The sequence below is a fragment of the Citrus clementina genome, unplaced genomic scaffold, assembly GCF_000493195.1.
Source record: "Citrus clementina cultivar Clemenules unplaced genomic scaffold, Citrus_clementina_v1.0 scaffold_2, whole genome shotgun sequence".
Lineage (NCBI taxonomy): Eukaryota > Viridiplantae > Streptophyta > Magnoliopsida > Sapindales > Rutaceae > Citrus > Citrus x clementina.
In genome coordinates this window covers 23,941,806-23,962,193 of record NW_006262688.1, presented here as the reverse complement: position 1 = coordinate 23,962,193, position 20,388 = coordinate 23,941,806, and the positions used below count along the sequence as shown (strand labels likewise).

Sequence of the window (20,388 nt, the reverse complement as noted above, 5' to 3'; positions counted from 1 at the left end):
TAAAATTAAAAAAGTAGAAAATAACTAAGTACGGTTTAATGAAAAAAATAATAATATATACGTTTAGAATAATGTTTTAAAATAAAAAGACTTAAGTAATTTGTTTAAATCATAGAGACTAGAGGAACATTTCCCTAATGTCCTTTTTATCATGTGTCTGAGCTTCATTTGCAAGGGTACCAGGCATTTTTTTTTTCCTTTTTAAATTTTTTGTGAATAAATTTTAGCACATCAAACAATAATATAATGAGTTAATGAGAAAATTAATAGAAAATAGATGGCCAATTTTGACTGACCATCACTAAAAATTCTCTTGTTATTCTTAGTTTATTCGTTTGATGTCGAAGTCACAATTGGCATACAATATTAAATTATTTATTGATCTAATTGGGGTATACAGTGTCCCCATAACGCTAATGATCTTAACTTTCTAGTTTTTACAATAAATTCACAACTTCAGTTTTATGTTTGTCCTTGCAGTGGCCAAAAGCACATACAGAATCTAAAAGAATTTCTGAAAGCACAATCATCAATGGACATTACTACTACAGCAACCCAAATGCTTCATTTGCCATCTCTTCCTGTTCTCTTATCTTTTCTCCTCTTCTTGTTGATGCTTATTAGATATTGGAAGAATTCCAATGGACAAGGCAAGCAGCCTCCCGGGCCAAAACCGCTGCCGATTCTGGGGAACTTGCATCAGTTGGCTGATGGTCAGCCACACCATGTTATGACAAAACTATGCAGGAAATATGGTCCTGTCATGAAACTAAAACTTGGCCAGCTTGATGCTGTGATCATTTCATCACCTGAAGCTGCCAAAGAGGTGCTGAAAACAAATGAGATCAAGTTTGCACAGAGGCCTGAAGTTTATGCTGTCGAAATCATGTCATATGATCATTCAAGTATCGTGTTTGCTCCCTATGGTGATTACTGGAGAGAAATGAGGAAGATATCAGTCTTGGAGCTTTTGAGTAACAAGCGTGTCCAGTCATTCAGATTGATAAGAGAAGATGAGGTATGGGGTCTTGTTGAATTCATTTCCTCAAACCAGGGTCGTCCCATCAATCTTAGCGAAAAGATCTTCACCATGACAAATGATATTATTGCTCGAGCAGCCTTTGGTAGGAAGAACAGCGACCAGCATAACTTCACTGTATTGCTAGAGGAGATCATGAAAATTGGTGCAGGCTTTGCCATTGCTGATTTGTACCCTTCCCTTACATTTCTTCGTCCCTTGACTGGAGTGAAGCCTGCTCTGATGAGAATTCAGAAAAAGATGGACAAGATTCTTGAAGATATTGTAGCTGAACACAAGTTGAAAAGAAAAGCTGCTGCAAACAACAATGTTAAACTCGAAGAGGAAGATCTAGTTGATACACTTCTGAATTATGCGGAGGCTACTAATAAGAATGAGTTTCATCTCACAATCGATCAGGTTAAAGCTGTCACTTTGGTAAGAGCTATACACCATGCCAAAATTCAGTTTCTATTATTGACGTTTCCTATCAACTATGTATTAATAAGACCTATTATTGAAGATGATTAACTTGATGAGACTTCAATATGTTTCCAGGACATTTTTTCAGCAGGTAGTGAGACTTCGGCAACATCAATGGAATGGGCTATGTCAGAGCTACTAAAGAACCCAAGAGTAATGAAGAAGGCACAAGAAGAGGTAAGGCAAGCATGCAAAGGAAAGAGCAAAATTCAAGAGGCAGACATTCAAAAGCTAGATTACTTGAAATTAGTTATCAAGGAAACATTTAGATTACATGCTCCAGGTCCCTTTACCCCAAGAGAAGCAAGGGAAAAATGTGAGATTAGAGGATATACAATACCAGCCAAAGCCAAAATCCTCATTAATCTTCATGCAATAGGAAGAGATCCAACAGTCTGGAAAGATCCTGAACGCTTTCGACCAGAGAGATTTGAAGGTTCTTCTACTGACTTTAAAGGAAATCACTTTGAGTTGATCCCATTTGGTGGAGGAAGGAGGATTTGCCCAGGCATATCATTTGCTACTGCTAATATTGAACTTGGACTTGCTCAACTAATGTACCACTTTGACTGGAAACTTGCAAATGGAGAAAGACTAGAAGACCTTGATATGTCTGAGAATTTTGGAATGACAGCTAGAAGAAAGGAGAATCTGCAGGTGATTGCCACCACTCGTATTCCTTTTGAGAAGTGACATAGCGGGAGGGCAGTAATAAGTGCTGGGAATTGCATAGAACTTTTGTACCTGTCCAGTTTTATTACATTGTATCAGTTCCGGTGCAAAGAATGCTACAATAAATACTGTAAAATGCAACTGATCAAGTTCTATTTCAATATACACAAATAAAAAACAAATTAAAAAATTCCTTTTTGTTCCAAATAGGGGCATTAGTTTGATCATGCCATTATGTTTTGCAAACATTGAAACTTGACTAGCTCAGCGATTACATCAGTTTGAATGGAGAAACTAGATGGGATCAAACAAGAGATGAACTTACAAGAACTCTTTGCAAAGTTATTGAAGATGTATGCTCTTATTTTAACATAAAGGCATCCTAAACTTGCCATTGAGATATTATCCTCTAATACATCAAACCTTTACCTTCTCTCATTGTGATTGCTGTGGAGGAACTTAAAGATATGTGGCCTCAAACTCCCCGGTGCCAAGCATGTCTAATCATCCATTTCAACAAAGGCAGGTATAATCCTATTGAATCCATTCCTCATCCCAGAGCCTCTATCAATCTCAGCAAAAGTACCTTTTCAGCTAAAAAACAGCCTTTAGTATGCATTTGGTAAATAATGAACAGATCAAGGTGCAGTTACTATTGTCCTAAAGGAAGCTATAATGGTCAGCGGAGCCCAATCTGTATGCTCTCTAATCATACTCTTGCATCCATTAGCAAATTGAAGCCTGAATACAGCCAACGCATGAGATTAACAGATGTCCCGATGATATCAAGAATCCAGTAAAAACTTTAGAAAAAGAAAACAACAACGACAACAGCTACCAATTTGGATAAACAAACAATAATATACAAGGACTTGCACAAGCATATTCATAGAAGATGAGCCAAATTTCTGCAGTTACCTGATGTCATAGCCACAAACTGTTCAGAATCGGGATATATAATGCTAAGAAGAGGGTTCCCTTTTTGATTTGCAAAATAAGGTTCTATGAAAGAAATAGCATAAGGAAACAATGCTACATGGATGAGCATAATTTACATAATAGGTCAAATTTTAAAAGATGAAAGCAGAAAAATAATTTGTCTCTTATCCCAAAAAAAAGAATGCTCTGTGAGTAAAATGTGTAGTAAATAATTTAATACGTAATTTATTTATTTTGTTCACATGACTCAAGGAGGGAAAGCCTACAGTAGAAGAAAACAGAATTACATGCAGATGAACACAGACAATTTTAGATGAAATAGATAGAAACAAACAAGAATGTGAGAAGATTTAGTAGATAAGATTAAGATGATCATGTGTCCATAAACGTGAATGCAGAAACAGACATACATTACATGTCAAACAGACCACTTACAATATAGTATTTGTAAAATTCCTCCCAGTGTATATGTGTACACAAATGAATATAAATAATGAAATATCAATATCTCCAATCATACAACTGGAAAAGATAGTACTCCAAAACACCATATGATCAAGGAGCAAAAGACAAGAATAGGTAATTAAAATACAGCATATAGGCTTAACAAATTTTTAATTCAGAAAAAAATAAAAAGGACATCAGCAACGCACGGGTTCATTAACAGTGAATATAAAGTACCTTTCTCACTTGTATTACCGAAACTTGCATTATAACAAGGTCCGTTCAAAAAGCTTAAATTTGAAAGAGAATCAAATTAATAACTTTAAGAGAGACCTCCACTCTCTTTCTCCCCATTCTCTGGTGCACAGTTGATAGTTCTCAATTTGTCAAATCCCTTTGGAAGCAAACCTCTAATTTCCATCTTGCGAAAAAGCTTCATTGCAAGTTCATCCTTTCCACAATGGTGAAGTCCACAGTAAAGCTCAGATAGGATAATTGAATCTGGAGCCATACATTTTTCAAGCATTTCCAGCAAGACTTCAGCTGCTCTGTCAAAATCCTCATTCTGGCAAAAAGTAGACATCAACATTTCAAAAATATGTTTATTGGGACGACAACCACTCCTTATCATGCTTTTATAGAGCTGAAAGGCACGTTCAGAGTTCTTCCTCACACATTGCCCAGTGATAAGAGCTGAATAGGTTGAGGCATTTGGGACCAAGCTATTTTTATCAAGATCTTTAACCAAGTAAGCAGCTTTCTTTGTCTTACCCTCCTTGCATAAACCCAGTATCAAGGCATTATAAGTCAGTATATCAACCTTAATGCCATTTCTCAACATCTCCTCATAAAGGCTGGCACCCATCTCACTATTGCCCACTTGACCATACCCATTAATCAACGTGTTATAAGTCACAACATTGGGAGACACGTTCGTGGCTTTCATCTCACTAAATATCCTGTTCGCTTCATGTAACTTTCCTTTCTTGCAAAAACCAAAAATTAGAGTATTAAAAGTAATCACATTTGGCTGAATGCCATTCTTCTCCATCAAGTTTTTAAACTTCATAGCCAAACTCAAAAGACCCTTGTTACAATGCCCGGAAATCAATGTATTATAAGTTGTAACAGAAGGAATGAAACCCATACTCTCCATATTCTTAAACACTTCAACCGCGCTTTCAATGTTTCCCAATTTACAGAAAGCATGCATAACCATATTTAGAGTATAAACATTGGGTGAAATCCTATTTCGCCGCATTTCTTTATAAAACCCCAAAGCAATATCAACCCTTTCTGAATCAAGTAATGAGCTCAGAAACTTATTGCAGGACTCAATTATAGGCAAAAAACCATAATCCCTCATTTGACAAAAAGTGTCGGTAGCATTCCTAAACTTCTTTCTATGAGCATAAGTCTTAAACAATAAATCAAACACTAGCGGCGAAGAATCACACATCCGATAAGAATACAAAATAGAATCAAACAACTTACTAGGCAAATCAAACGAATCCGAATCAAGAATGCCTCTTAAAATCGATTCAGAAGACTTAAATTTCCTATTTTTGGTCAAAATATGGAGGACAATTGAATGAGTTTCTAGGGTAAGTGAACTGGGTTTGTGAGTTTGGACCCAAGTGAAAAACTCAAGTGAAAGAACATAGTCTTTTTGTACTTTTAATAAAACATGCTTAACTCTAAATGGGGTCAAATGGGTTGATAAAGCAGTGAGCTTCTTCCAATCAGAGTGAATCAAATGGCTATAAGCAATGTTTACAAAATCAAAGTCTTGGCCTTTTGGGTCAGGGAGTGTTCTGTGAGGAATTGGAATGGGATTCCGATTCATTTTCATTGAATTTTCAGAAACTGAAGGGTTTATAAAGGTGGGATTTTTATCAAGAGTGGTGACCATTGTTGATAATCGACGAAGTGGGAAAACATTAATGGTTGAAAGTGAATTGAAAGGTCCAACCTTTGTTGAACAAACTGTTGTAAGTAGCGATTTTGGCAGCAGCTTCATCCCGTTCACCGTTCTGTCACCACGTTGAGTTGGTGAACTCAAAAGTGCTTTTGCTCTTTTAAGTTTTAAAAGCGCTTCCTTTTTTTTTTTTTTTCCTCTTCTTCTTTTCAAGTGGGTAATAGGCGTTTGGGCTTAAACTTCGTGGGCTTTGAAGGTTTTGGTTTAGAGTTACCCTATTTATTAAGTAAAAGGAAATATTTTTATTTATTTGAGTTTCAACTAGTAAAATACCCTTTAGTAAGAGTAACTACTGAGGACATGAATTCTGTTTTTGGGGACCAAAATACACATATTATTTGAGTTTCAATTAATGTTGAAATAAGATAGAGAGAATTTTGGCCTTGGCTGGTATTCTGTATCCACTATTCTCACATCTTTCTGTTGCCACTCTTATGTTTAAAAAGAAACTGGAAGATGTAATCTGAAACTTTTCCTGATAATTGTTTTCAAGTAATCAAGCTTTTGAATGTCTGATTCTTCAATTTTGCTCTTTTCTTTGCATGCTTGTGTTATCTGAAAATCCCTCGTAGGTTAGCAGTCAGAAATTTTCTTAATGCGAATGTCTTTTTTTTTTTTCAAAATGCTTGAATCGGAACCTCACATATATAAAAAAGACTTTTTCTCCGGAGTGAACATTCCTGAGTTTTAGAATACAGATTTGTAGCTCGTGTCGTATATATTACTGTTCGAACAAATGCAATGTTGTTAACATTAATAATAAGAAAATTTAGCAAGGGTTTACAAGTCTTACCTGAGTGGTAGCTGTGACTTTAATAATTGTGAGATAAAATCATGGTTATCAGGAGCACAATTCAACAGTGTCTGAAACAAATATTTGTCACCAGTCTCAACATTTTTGTAATTAATAGAAATTTATCTTTTCATCTTATGTTGAGCAATAATATCTTCAAGAATCTTGTCCATGTTCTTATGAATTTTCTACACTTTAGACTTCATCCCGCTTACAGAACAAAGAAATTTAAGAGAAGGGTACAAATCAGTAATGACAAATCCTGCAGCAAGCGGCAATATTTCCTCAACAAGTGGAACTAAAATCATCTTGATCTTTGCACTTGTTACCAAATGCTGCCCTAGAAATAATATCACTAGTCACATCCCTCAGAGGAAGAAATGAATTCAACAAGATTTAATGCCTCTTCTACTCTTATTAATCTGAATGATTGCGCGCGATTTCTACTTGAGAGATCGAATACCGTAATCTTCCTCAGGTTTCGCCAGTAATCGTTACAAGGAGAGAAGGACATACTTGAAGTTGAAAGATAATGCGTCATTATTTTTACCGGCAAAAGTTTCATGCCTCTGCGCGAAGCTAATCTCGTTTGTTTTTAAGACCTCTTGGGTTGCTCCAGGTGATGAAATGACCAAAGCAAGTAGCTCACCAAGTTGCAGTTTCATTACAGGACCATGTTGCTTGGATAGTCTTGTAAGAGCTTGATGTGGTAAAGCACCTGCCCATTGATGCAAGTTGACTATAGTAGGAAGTGATTTTGGCCCTGGAGGCTGCTTGCTTTTGCTTTTTCTTTAGCTTCTGGATTGCTTCCAATATTTAATAAGCATCAAGAAGAAGAGAAGAGGATTCGAAAGGATTGAGATTGGAGCATCTGGTTTATTGAAAAATCCTTAGTTTTCTTTGTAGACGCTGGAATCATTTTGTTGTGTATGATTTTTTATTCTGCTTGTACTTCAGTTCAGGGATGATAAGATATGTTAGAAATCCAAATTTGATAAAAGTTAAAATTGTTTTAATGATTGTTTGGTTAACAAGAAAATGAAAGAAAGTTGAGAGAATAAAACTGAAGTTAAGAGGATTCTAGAATATCATTTGATTTATTCTGAATGAATTTATAAAGTGATTACATTGTTGTTTATATACTAAGCTGAAGATGACAGCTCAAATGTACTGCTAACTATAACTAATCAAAACGAATCTTCACGTGTGCTGGTAATTGTTACATAAGAAAAAACTATTTGCCCCGATTTTTAACCCCACCCCGAATTGAAACGCACTGTTTTAATTGAATAGAAAACGCACCGTTTAACCTTTCCTTTTGAGAAACGCGAGCAAAATCTCTGAAAGTCTCTCTTTACTCTCAGTCTCTCTTTACTCTTGGTCTCTCACACCCGCAAAAATCTACAATCACCGACGGGACAGCCGGCACAGACGATGGACCACCGCCATCACTCGGTCGATGTCTCTGTTGCCATCACGAGAAAGACCAACCATGCAGGAAGTAGCTAGAGTTCTGGTTTCCCTTCTTCCAGCTCCACCCGCAAAACTTTCTCTGGCCGCTCCAAAACCAATAGACTATTACACCAAATTTGTGTTCGACAGAGAACGGCAGCAGCATGTTGAGCACGACGACAATTCGTCTGATGCTCGGTGGTTTGTTAGGTTTGGAGAAGTTATATCTACGAACACCTTTTAAATTGCTAGTCTCCTTTTGTTTTGAATTAACAGCCAGGAAGTTGGAAAATGAGCCCACGAGGATAAAATAGTCTCTGATGTTGTTCCTTGAAGAGAAAAGATGTATAATTGTGCTTATCACTAATTTTTGTACATTCTGGACTGACTAGCTTAGGAATTTAGTTTGAAGTACTAAAAAACTTTTTTTGAATGGTTGCTTATGAATGCTTGTGGGTTACAGGCCAAGTTCTCTAGCACTGCTAACTCGTATTTATTACGTTTGAGTTTTTAGTGAGGTTAATTATGAATCTTTGCTGTTTGGGTTTTGCAGTTTGCAATGAATTGAAGCGACCTGCACAGAGTGTTGGGTTGAAACGAAAGCAAATAGAAGGACAAACACGTACTGCAGAACTGCAATTAAAAAAGGAAAAACGACCGTTTTTTTTTTATTAAAATGGGCTCAATAAAACGAGCTAAGACAGAACCATACGGGATTTAGCAACCCCAAATATGTCTTGTGAAATAAGCTAAGAAAGTATGATTACTTTAAAACGACCGTTTTAAAACGCAGCGTTTTGAAAAAATTCGGAGTGTAAATTTGGAGTTAAGTTCAGGGCATATAGCAGCGCTGAATTACATAACCACCAGGTGCCACCTGGACAGCCAAATCATCAACCTTTAACGGTGTGCTGTAGTTGCTGCAATCCTCTGTTTTATCTTCTGTTTTGCTTATTGTACAGCAAGCAAGAAGAGCTTCCTTAACAATAAAGATGAGACTGTTTGGCAGCCGATAAAGTATAAGAAAATGTAAAAATTGAGATGAGAAAGTTCAGCTAACTTCCTGCTCACACAAAGCATGTGGGCGGGAGAGTTTTGTTACATGGTTATAACCCATTGCCACGCTGGCAATACATGTGCAATGATCTAAAGTTTTACATCACTTGTTGAGGACATATATTGCCTCTTACTCCAGGATTTGTCATCATTGATTTGCACCCTTAAATTTAAGTGACAATTAATCGAGTCAAAGCTCTAGCTATCATTCAGGTAATAATTCACTGAGACTTTTTGATATATTTTCAGGACATTTCTTTTGCAGCAAGTGAGACTTCAGCAACATCACTGGAAAATGAGGTACATACAAAATCGAAGAATCAGAAATTCAAAAGCTTGATTACCCGAAGCACTTATCGAAGAAACTTTCAGATTACATGCCCCGTCCAGCGCCTTTAAACATAAGAGTGGCAACTAAAAGATGTGAGATTTACTGTACCGGCAATAACCAAAATCATCATTGATGAACATGCAACGGGGAGAGATGCAACAATTTAGGCTTATTCTGAAAGCTTTAAACAGAGAGATTTGAAGGGCCTTCAATTGACTTTAGAGGGAACCAACTTTGAAATCCTTCCATTTGGTTCAGGAAGGCGGATTTGTCCGGGCATATCATTTGCTATTTCAATTACTGAACTTGCACTGGCTCAATTGCTATACTACTTTGATTGGAAGCTTCCAAGTGGGATCAAACCTGAAGATCTTGTTATGACTGAAAGATTTGGAGTGGCTGTTAGAAGAAAGGAAAATAAATAAATATAAGGAAAAATGTAACAGTTTTTCAAGAAATTAACAGTTTTACTGCTTGTGGATTTCATTTTTCCCAAGTAATTTAACAAATTCAATTAAAAATAAATAAATAAATCTACTGATATAAAAACAAACAAATTAAAATTTTTATTAAAGTGGACTAAAGAACATTCAATGTACAAGATTAATGATCAAGGTCAACATTTTGAGCATTAATGGTCAAGGTCGACATTTTGAGCGTATCTGGTAGGGTATCCACATACAAATGTTACAAATTAATTGACTCTTGATTCCGACACTTTCCAAGAAATATCCCAAGTTTTATGCCAATATCAATGAAACTAGACGGCAATATGGGAATCCATAGTTTTGATCAAAATTCCTGATTTCACATCACATATATAAAGGGAATTTCTGCTTATGTACGCTGCAATTGCAAGGATTCCTCATAGAGTCAGACAATTACCTCTTCAACGAATGTGGCTGAGGTATACATATCTTTTTACATAATATTTCAGAAGATATATATGTCCTAATACAAGAATAAAAATTGAAAAGTTACGTTACGTCGCAATAGAAAAGACTTATTTTAATCCCAATAATATAAAACTTTAGGTTACATGGCAATAGAAATTATCTATGTTGGCCCAAATTCCTGATGTAAAATAAGAATAGACTGAACATAACTCAAAAAAAAAAAAAAGATCTCAAAACTCTCAGCATTTGAAACTTTGCCGTAGCTTGTCAAAATATTTTGCACCAATTATAAATGCCTTCCCCTTGAGGTAAAAATCTTTCGGTCTTAGCAAAGGGAGAAAGGAGAGGCAGCTTGTTGTCCCATGAAAAGGCTAAACTTATTGAATTGTGAGACAAATTTTCCATCTTAGAAACTGCATTTTCCACAGGTCTCGTCGTTGACTAGGCATACTGAATAATACGTTTGGGTTTAAGAGATTCACACACTTGCACATCAGGAAAATCTTGGGTTCAATGGGATCGTTCAATAAATTCATTCCATGTGGGTGTTACTGGAAAGTGTAAACGTCACGTGCGTCCCTTGCACGTCATGATGACATCTATAATGATTCCCTAGCTGCCTATAAATGCATCACAATTGTCCTACCATACTTGCTAAGCAAAACAAAATCCTTTAATCCTATCAGCTAAATAAATTGTGTTAAAGACATTATGGGGTTATCTTTTTGTTTCTTAACAGCTTTTTCGCTTTTGTTATTTCATATCACAAATGCTCACCTTGCTTCTCCTCTGCATCAACTTTGCCATGCTGGTGAGCGGTCCGCCTTGCTGCAGTTCAAGGAAAGACTGACCATTAATAAGGAAGCTTCTGCTCATCGTTCTGCTCATGCCAAGTTTGCATCATGGAACCTGGAAGAAGAAGATCGCGACTGCTGCTCATGGGACGGTGTCAAGTGCAATGAGGACACTGGCCATGTGATAAAGCTGAACCTCACTAGCAGTTGCATCTATGGTTCCATCAATTCTAGCAGCAGCCTCTTCCATCTTCGCCATCTTGAATGGCTTAGCCTTGCGGATAATAACTTCAATTATTCAAAAATTCCTTCTGAAATCATGAACCTTTCGAGGTTATCTCATCTAAATCTTTATAATTCATCCATTTCTGGTCAAATACCTTCAGAGATCTATCAGCTCTCCATGTTGAAGGACCTTATTCTATCATATAATTATCTGTCAGGAAAAGTTTCATCTTCACTTGGTAACCTCACAAAACTCGTCAATCTATACCTTTCTTTTAACCATCGGCTTTCTGGAGAGTTGCCAGCTACCATTGAAGGTCTTGCTTCTTTAAACCTGCTTGATGCCGATGGCTGCAGTTTCTCAGGGCAAGTTCCATCACTTGGTAATCTTACCAAGCTCAAATGTTTGGAACTTTCTCAGAACAATTTTTCAAGCCCACCTTCAGCTTCATTCTCTTGGATCGCCAAGCAGACCGAACTTTCTTGGTTAGCCCTCGCAAATATCAACTTAATTGGCGAATTTCCCTCCTGGCTCATGAACCTAACACAACTTACTTACATAAACTTTGATCTCAACCAATTAACAGGTCCGATCCCAAATTGGCTTGCGAACCTCAACCGGTTGACAATTCTGTCACTCAAGTCTAATCAACTGAGAGGTTATTTGCCATCTCAAATCGGGAGCTTAACCCAATTGACGGCTCTTGATCTTTCGTGCAATCAATTCCAAGGCCCAGTTCCTAGCTCTATCTCTGAACTCAAGCGACTTGAATATCTTGATCTTCATTCAAATAACTTGAGTGGAAATGTGTACATTGAAGAGCTCCTTCCTAAACTCAAAAGCTTAATAGTGTTATTTCTTTCGGCAAACAATTTGTCATTGATCACCAGAAACACTGTCAACATCCGTCTTCAGAATAAATTTGTGTTTCTAGGGCTCGCTTCATGCAACCTGAAGGAGTTTCCGGATTTTCTTAACAACCAGGATCAGTTGGAGCTACTTGATCTTTCTGCCAACAAAATTCCTGGCAAAATACCGGGATGGTTGTTAAATGTCACTACAGGAAATTTGCAATTCGTGAACCTTTCTTACAATCTTATAACAGGGTTCGATCGAGGTAGTGTTGTACTTCCGTGGACTCATCTTGTTACTTTAGACCTTAGGTCTAACAAGTTGCAAGGGCCACTTCCAATTCCCCCAGAATCCACCATTCATTATCTTGTTTCGAACAATTTGCTGACTGGGAAGCTTGCACCATGGTTATGCAATTTGAATAGTCTTCGCGTTCTTGATTTGTCCCACAATTTCTTAAGTGGTGTTCTTCCACAATGTTTGAGCAATTCCAGTTATCTCCTATCAATATTAAATCTGCAAAGTAACACATTTCACGGAAGCATTCCAGAAATCTTCAAGAATGCGACAAACCTGAAGATGATTGATTTGAGCCACAATTTATTACAAGGTAGAATTCCAAGATCGTTGGCCAATTGTACAATGCTGGAGTTTCTTGATCTTGGAAATAACCAAATAGCTGATCTTTTCCCTTCTTGGCTGGGAACACTTCCGGAATTAAAGGTTCTCATGCTGCAATCCAACAGATTCCATGGTGAAATAGGCGAACCTGATACAGGTTTTGTGTTTCCCAAGTTACGCATCATTGACCTCTCTCACAACAGATTTTCAGGTAAGCTACCATCGAAATACTTCCAGTGCTGGAATGCCATTAAAGTTGCAAATAAAAGTCAGCTAAAATACATGCAAGATCAACCGGGGCAGAGTTTGAATTACATATTACCCAGTAGCAGTGCATATATTTTTGATTACTCATTACAATATATTTATGCCTACTCCATAACAATGGTTAACAAGGGTATAGAGATGAATTATGGGAAGGTATCAAATTTTCTCACAGGCATTATTCTTTCCAACAATAAATTGATAGGAAAAATTCCAACATCAATTTCTGAATTAAAGGGGCTTAACTGTCTTAACCTCTCGGGCAATAATCTCCTTGGTCACATCCCATCATCTTTGGGCAACCTGACGGTGCTAGAGTCATTGGACCTCTCTAATAACAATCTTTCAGGAGAGATTCCCCGACAACTAGCAGAGCTCACATCCCTTGCAGTGTTTGATGTTTCGGACAACAATCTCACAGGACAGATTCCACAAGGGAAACAATTTAACACATTTGAGAATAGCTCGTTTGAAGGGAACCCGGGATTATGTGGAAAACCTTTGTCAAGAAATTGTGAAATTTCTGAGTCCTCTCAGAAAGAAGATCAAGACTCTGAGACTCCATTTGAATTTGGATGGAAAATTGTTTTGACAGGGTATGCAAGTGGGCTTATAGTTGGAGTCGTTATTGGACAAACCTTCACCACCAGAATAAATGCATGGTTTGCAAAGACTCTTGGGATGCGAGTACAAGGAAGGAGGAGAAAGAGAGGCAGAAGAAACTGAGTCAAATTAGCCGCATGTTCAAAGGGGTAGTGCTCAATATGTCTGTTATAATTGAGTGATTATTTTTTCTTTTTCAGTTTCTCTTCAATAAATATTCTTGTATCATCGAGGCGTATAATTAAGATAAATAAATAAACTAGATATTATAGTTTCATTTGATCTGTTCATACGGCGACAAATTTTTCCACACTTATTGATTGATGGTTTTAGTTATTGTTAGCTTTTTCTTATTTTAAAAAATCTTAACCAAACGCATCAAAGAGTGCGAACCAAACGTTGTCGTAGTGGTAATGTAAAGTATAACTATTCGCCGTTGATATTTATGATGTGGATTCCAAGCGAATATAACTGGGTTCCCAGTAGTTGCCTCTGTGGTTCTATCAACGCCGGCAGCAGCCTCTTCAATCATGTCCATCTTGAGTGGCTTAGCCTCTCTGATAACGACTTCTATCTTTCTAAAATCCCTTCTGGAATCCTGAATCTTTCACGATTATCACATCTAAACCCCTCTTCATCTTCCTTTTCTGGTCAAATTTCATCAGAAATCGTAGAGATCTCCAAGTTTGTGTCCCTTGATTTGTCAGGAAATCTTTTTCTGAAGCTCCAAAAGACGAGTCTACAAAATCTAGCAGAGGATTTAACAAACCTGGAATTGTTCAACCTAAACGAGGTGAACATTTCTTCTTGCATTCCCCATAGCTCGGCAAATCTATCTTCATTAACTTATTTCTCTCTTGAAGCCTGTAGATCGCTGGGAGAAGTCCCAGTAACCATCTTCCAGATACCCAATGTTTACTTTCTCAATGTGAGGTTCAATTTAAAACTCGCGGGATACTTTACCAGAATTTGACGAGAAAAGTCCCCTGGAAGAATTGAGACTCGCTGCCACAGGATTCTCTGGTAAGGTACCAAATTCAAAATCTTTGTCTAGCTTGGATATCGGTGACTGCTCTTTTTCAGGAACAATTCCATCTTCACTAGGGACTCTTCATCAAGCTCAGTTTCCTACACTTAGCCTTTAATAATTTTTTGGGTCAATTGCCTACTTCCATTGGAAATCTTCATTCTTTGAAAGAAATGGACTTATCAGCCTGCAGTTTTTCAGGCCAACTTCCAGCTTCTCTTAGTTACTTACCCAACTCTGTTTTGCTGGACCCTCTTTTAAACAATCTTTCGGGCCTAAATTCTCGTTCATTGCTCTGGATTGCTAATACGAACAGAATCACCCATTGAGGTCTTTTCAGTACCAACCTTTTTGGTGAGTTTCCCTCTTGGCTCATGAACCTAACCCGGCTCTCCGTTTTAAGCTTGGGTTGCAATTACCTGACCGACGGGTTCACTCTCTTCCTGGCTTGTGAACCTGAAGCAGCTATCAGGACTATCTCAAACTAGTGATCAGCATATAATACATACATGTTTTACCCTTAAAGCGTACGGGATTCGGTTATATCTTTTGGTCATGGGGCATTATTATATAAGGCTAATACATTAGACAATTGAGGGTAGAGAGGCTGCATTTAGCACAGAAAGGAGTAGCAGAAGCAGTTCAGTTTTCCCATGGCTGATTTTATTTTATTTGTTGTTTTCAATTCAAGTGTGTTTAACTAATCTTCTTATACTGAGGTTAAGGATGAAACCATATTCAATAAAATAATTATCGTTTTATTTAATTAATTCTCTACATATGTTCTTTGATGATTATGATTCTTGTTTCACATGATTGATTGAATAATTATCTTTTCATCTTTAATATCATGTATTCTTAATAGTTAAGAGATTATTTGATTAAATCAAGGCTTGGTGAAATAATGATTAATGTTTGATTATTTGTTTTTTAATAAATTGGATACATAGAATGCTTAGGAAACTTTGATCCTTTGTTTTTCAATAGGATACATATAATGCTTAGAAATCCTGCTTTGAAGTGAAAAAGAGCCCACACAAGATTAAGTTTAATCGAGGTTATTTATTATATCTATGAGATGACATAAATTGATTTCGAGTTGTCACTCTAAAATTGATAATTAATTGATAATTAGATAATTACTAGTTGAATAGTTGTGGATTCTAAAACCTTGGTAACCTTTTTTTTAATTGATTTTTCCTTTACTTCAACTGTTTTCTTAGCTTAATTAGAGTAATTTATCTTAAAACTCAATTTGCTCAACTAAATTATGATCGATATTAATTTTAGATTTAAATCAAACTTTTCAATTTATAGTTGGTTCAACTTCATTACCACTATTTTATTTCCAAATTCGTGTGCTTACGAGTATATTAAAATTTTGCACAACAACTAGCAACCTGACTCAATTATAGTTTCTTCAGCTTTTTCCTACAATCAACTAAATGGCTCAATTCATAACCAGTATCTCTGAACTCAAGAGTCTACAGTGACTTGATCTTTCAAATAATTTCAGTGGCACGGCACATCTACATATGCTTCTGCATAAACTCGAAAGTTTAGAAGTGCTGCTTCTGGCTTCTAAGTTCTAACAATTTATCATTCCCAAAGCCAATACTCTTACCAATCCTAGAAATTTCCAAAATTTCTTGCAGAACCAAGACCAATTGAATGCGCTTGACCTTTCCTCTAACAAGATAGCTGGCAAAAGTACCTGAATGGTTTTTAAATATAAGTGCTGGTACTTTGAATCCTTTGAACCTTTCGCACAACCTACTAACTGGGTTTGATCAACATCCTGTTATTAGTCCGTGAACTTGTCTTGACTCTTGTCACTTTAGACTTAGATCCAATAAGCTTCAAGAAGCACTTCCGATTCCTCCAGTTTTCATCAAACACTATCTGCTTTCAAACAAAAAGCTCACAGGTGTCCATCAATCATATGCAATTTGAATAGTCTTTATATCCGCGATTTGTCTCAAAATAATTTTCAGCTTGGGCAATTTCAGTAGTCACTTATCAGTATTAAAACAAGGAAGCAAATTTCACAGAAGCATTCCTCAAACTCTCATAGATGGAACAGAGCCGAGAATGATTGATTTGAGCCACAATCTCCACAATCTATTCCAAGGGAGAGTTCCGAGATGATTGACCAATTGTACAATGCTAGAATTTCTTGATCTTGGAGACAACCAAATCGCTGGTATTTTCTCACCCTCTGGTTGGGAACTCTGCAAGAGTTAAAGGTTCTGATCTTGCAATCCAACAAATTCTACAGCGTAATAAAAGAACCGGAAACGATTTTGAGTTTCTCAAGCTGCACGTCATCAATCGCTCTCATAACAGATTTACAAGTTAGCTCCCATCAAAGCACTTCGATTGTTGGAATGATATGAAAGTTTGATGAAAGTCAGCTAGCTTATATGCAACCTGGCCTATTGACAGGTGAAATTCTTGCAGTTTCTCCCTACTACGGGACAATATCCTCAGAGGCATCATTCTCTCGGACAATATGTTCGTAGGAGAGATTCCATTGCCAATTTAGAAGGGCTTCATTGTCTCCATCTTTCTAGAAATAATCTTTGAGGCCACATTCCATCAGCTTTGGGCAGCCTAATTATGCTAGAATCTTTGGATCTCTCTAACAACATGCTTTCGGGTTAAATTCCACATCAATTAGTAGAATTAACATTTCATGAGTTCTTTGATGTGTAGTCACACAACTATCTCACGGGAAAAATACGATTGAGAATAGTTCATATGGTGGGAATCCAAGCTTGTGTGGAGAAGCTTTGATCGAAAAAATGTGATAATCCTAAGCCACCAGAGGCAGAACATCAAGATTCTCATTCTTAATTTGCATTTGATAGGATATGCTAGGGGGTTAATAATTGGGTTGATTCTTGAGCATGCTTTCAGTTCAAGAAAGCATGAATGGTTTGTAAAGAGAATGAAGTGGAGAAGGAGAGTTAGAAATTAAATTATTAATTAAAGGGGTTCACACTTATCAAGGGATGCAAATCTTTATTCTTTCATTTTCCATTTCTTTTTTTTTTCTCAGGTCTTTATTCGTTCTAATTAGAAGTTTATTTTGTTTAAGCTTCTACAAGGAAAAAACTCCAAATCAATGTGACCAATAATGTTAAATCATACTAAAATAACCATCCATGCACATGAAATGATTTTCAACGTCATGTTAGCTAACGCGCATGGGCAATGAACAGTTGTCAATCTTGTTGCTCTCTTTCGCCCAATATTATGACATTTATGTCTACACATTAGAAATGACGTAACTGTTCGATCCATCTCATGTGGGTGGCTTAAAAGCTTAAAATCTAAACGATTTGTTTTATATGTAATTAATACTAAATTTTGGACTTGAGATGTATTTGTCGTTAAATTCGCTTGAAAAACCATGAATATGAAAGGAAAAAGGAAGTGTTATTTAGAGAAGCAACTAAAAACAAGGTTGTGTGGCACGTAGATAACCCTAATTACCATGTTGGAAATTTTAGAACTGCATCTTTTTTTAAAGAAAAATCTATGCATGTGTTATAATTTTTCTCCTTCATATAGGTATTTAATTTGACTAAAAATTGAGCTAAATCCATGCATATGTTATAATTTCTCTCCTTCATATAGACACTTATTTTGACTAAAAATTGAGCTAGTATGGAACTGCAAATCCAAGGGCTTCTTAGCTCCAACTTAATAATTAAAGAGTCAGTCATCTCGTAATATAACATTAGAAAATTCAAAGTTACAATTTAATTACTCATGTAATTAAATAAAGATTCAATTAATTAACAGCCTCTTTAATTAATTTATGCTTGGTATTACACCAATAATAACTACTTAATTGACTCTATATGTGATACTCGTAATTAAAACTATGCCCATGATAAAAGTGTATGGAGGCATTTTTGTGATTACTACGTGTCCCCTCAAATGGATTTGAGAAATTAAGCCCACGTCTTTCTTGAAGTGTTAAGAGGCTAGAAAAAGGTCGTATTGCAACTTCTTATGGTTTTACGGAAGAATATCTACAAAAAGACTCAATAAAGAACACTAAAGAAAAATATATTAGGGAAAGAAATTAGAAAAGTTCCATATCCAAAGAGTAAAGTGTGGGAGCCTAGGGACTCTCCATACAAAAGTGCTACCACGTCTTAATTGTTACTACTCTCTCTATATTGTTTATGCTTAAATAGAATGTCACTCTCTCTACCTCGATCCCCTTTAGAGTAATGTTCGGTCTGCTTTTATAGCCAAAAAATATAGAATTTGTTCACTCTTGCACTTTCTATTAAGACGAACTACTCGTCAATTGATAGGCTTATCACGTGTTATCGATGTTGCATGACAAGCTGAAGCATCACAACTCAAGTGATAGTCATTATCTTTTAATGTGCGATTGAGTTTAATAATACGCAAAATAGATAATTATCTAATTAACAAATATGTCATTCCTCTAATTCTAATGTTATTCATCTTTAGTGAATGGCGTGAAGATGATGAGGGCAAATTGTGGTTTTAATCTAGTTTTATCTAAGGTTTATTATCTGAATAATAAATAACGTTACAATAATAATCATGCATACTGATAATCTTGGAATTTATCAAATAAAGCTCAATTATGTTAAATATTAAAACCTAAGCCCTTTACTAGTTATATTATCCAATAAATTCTGCACGAACCTATTCATCCTCCAAGTGGATGTGGATCTTAATAAATTTACTAGATAATTAGCATGGATTGCTCCTTTTACCTTTTACACCAGACCCTCAGGGTGAGCCAAAGGAGTGGCTTACGTTCACTTGTACTACATGAGAAATACATTTATCGCATGACAAGTGACATAATATAAAGCATATGACATGAGATATGCTTTTGCATATTAAATTAATAACGTGAAGCATAATATTTTAATTTTTGCATGTTTAGCAGTGCAAAAATTAAGGATTCTGTAAATATGTTTTGCATGTTCTCTATAACATAAGAAAACATTTTACCTAGCTTGCATGTTTGCAAGGTATGATTCTACATGTGTAAATATTACGTGGCAATTTACATGAAAACTTTTGCATTAAATTGCTGGTAACAAGTCTTAAATGTATCATTAGATTTATAAACAATTTATAAAAAAAAATTTACATAAATGTTATTATTTATAAACAATTTATAAGTAAATATCATTATTCAATCAAGGGAAATTATCAGCTATATACCCTTAAATAACACCCGTTTTAAATGTGAGTGAACACTTTTCAAGTGTATCACTCGTATACCCTAAGTTGACAAAACACCAATCCGTTAACTTCCGTTTGCAAGTGCTAACATCATAAGGGTAATCTAGTCTTTTAAGATGGATGAAACTTTGATTAAAAAAACAACATGTCATCTCATTTACCTAGTAAAAATGACATGTCATATGATATATATTGATAAAAATGACATGTCATCCCATTTATCGGATAATTGTTAATAATTGCTAAAAAAAAATCTACTTTACAACCAAATCTACTCCTCTAAAATTTAACCTAAATTTTTGAAGATCTACTCCTCCAAGCTCCAACTGAAATTTTTTATGGTATAATATGTATAATTGTAAATAATACGTCGTTAATAATTTTTTATGGTATAATATGGATATTTTTTATGGATAATTTTTAATAATGTGTACCATTAATAATTCATTTTTTAATCAAAAAAATTATTGTTAATAACCAAAAAAAATTGTGTATTAAAAATTTACGTTAATTTTTTGGATAAATTTATTTTTTTACCTCATTTTGAGTTTCAAGGGTGAAATAGTCAATTTACCACAATTCTGTTAACTTTCTAATAGAAGTTAACGGATTGGTGGACGGCAGAAGTGTTTTGTCAACTTAGGGTATACGAGTGATACACTTAAAAAGTGTTCACACACGTTTGATAC

At 35.7% G+C, this 20,388-nt stretch overlaps 3 protein-coding genes across 5 annotated transcripts; 2 read left to right on the top strand and 1 right to left on the bottom strand.

Moving 5' to 3' along the window:
* Window positions 1-346: 346 nt before the first annotated feature.
* On the top strand, window positions 347-2,217 carry LOC18052043 (premnaspirodiene oxygenase). The gene is made up of 2 exons (XM_006447710.2): window positions 347-1,456; window positions 1,577-2,217. Exons 1-2 carry the CDS (start codon window positions 533-535, stop codon window positions 2,192-2,194), a joined length of 1,542 nt encoding a protein of 513 aa, XP_006447773.1. The 5' UTR covers window positions 347-532; the 3' UTR covers window positions 2,195-2,217.
* Window positions 2,153-5,633, bottom strand: LOC18052042 (pentatricopeptide repeat-containing protein At4g26680, mitochondrial). 3 transcript variants are annotated; one of them, XM_006447709.2, is made up of 3 exons: window positions 3,794-5,633; window positions 2,603-2,914; window positions 2,153-2,245 (listed from the first exon to the last, which is right to left on the bottom strand). In XM_006447709.2, exon 1 carries the CDS (start codon window positions 5,574-5,576, stop codon window positions 3,879-3,881), a length of 1,698 nt encoding a protein of 565 aa, XP_006447772.1. In that variant the 5' UTR covers window positions 5,577-5,633; the 3' UTR covers window positions 2,153-2,245; window positions 2,603-2,914; window positions 3,794-3,878. The 3 variants fall into 3 exon arrangements, with proteins under 3 accessions (XP_006447772.1, XP_024047006.1, XP_024047007.1); XM_024191238.1 differs by having other exon boundaries at window positions 2,603-2,767; XM_024191239.1 differs by having other exon boundaries at window positions 2,603-2,759.
* A 5,140-nt stretch (window positions 5,634-10,773) lies between these two features.
* Window positions 10,774-13,545, top strand: LOC18052041 (receptor-like protein 12). Its single transcript, XM_006447708.1, has one exon. The coding sequence runs from the start codon at window positions 10,774-10,776 to the stop codon at window positions 13,543-13,545; it is 2,772 nt and encodes a 923-aa protein (XP_006447771.1).
* The last annotated feature ends 6,843 nt before the right edge of the window (window positions 13,546-20,388 follow it).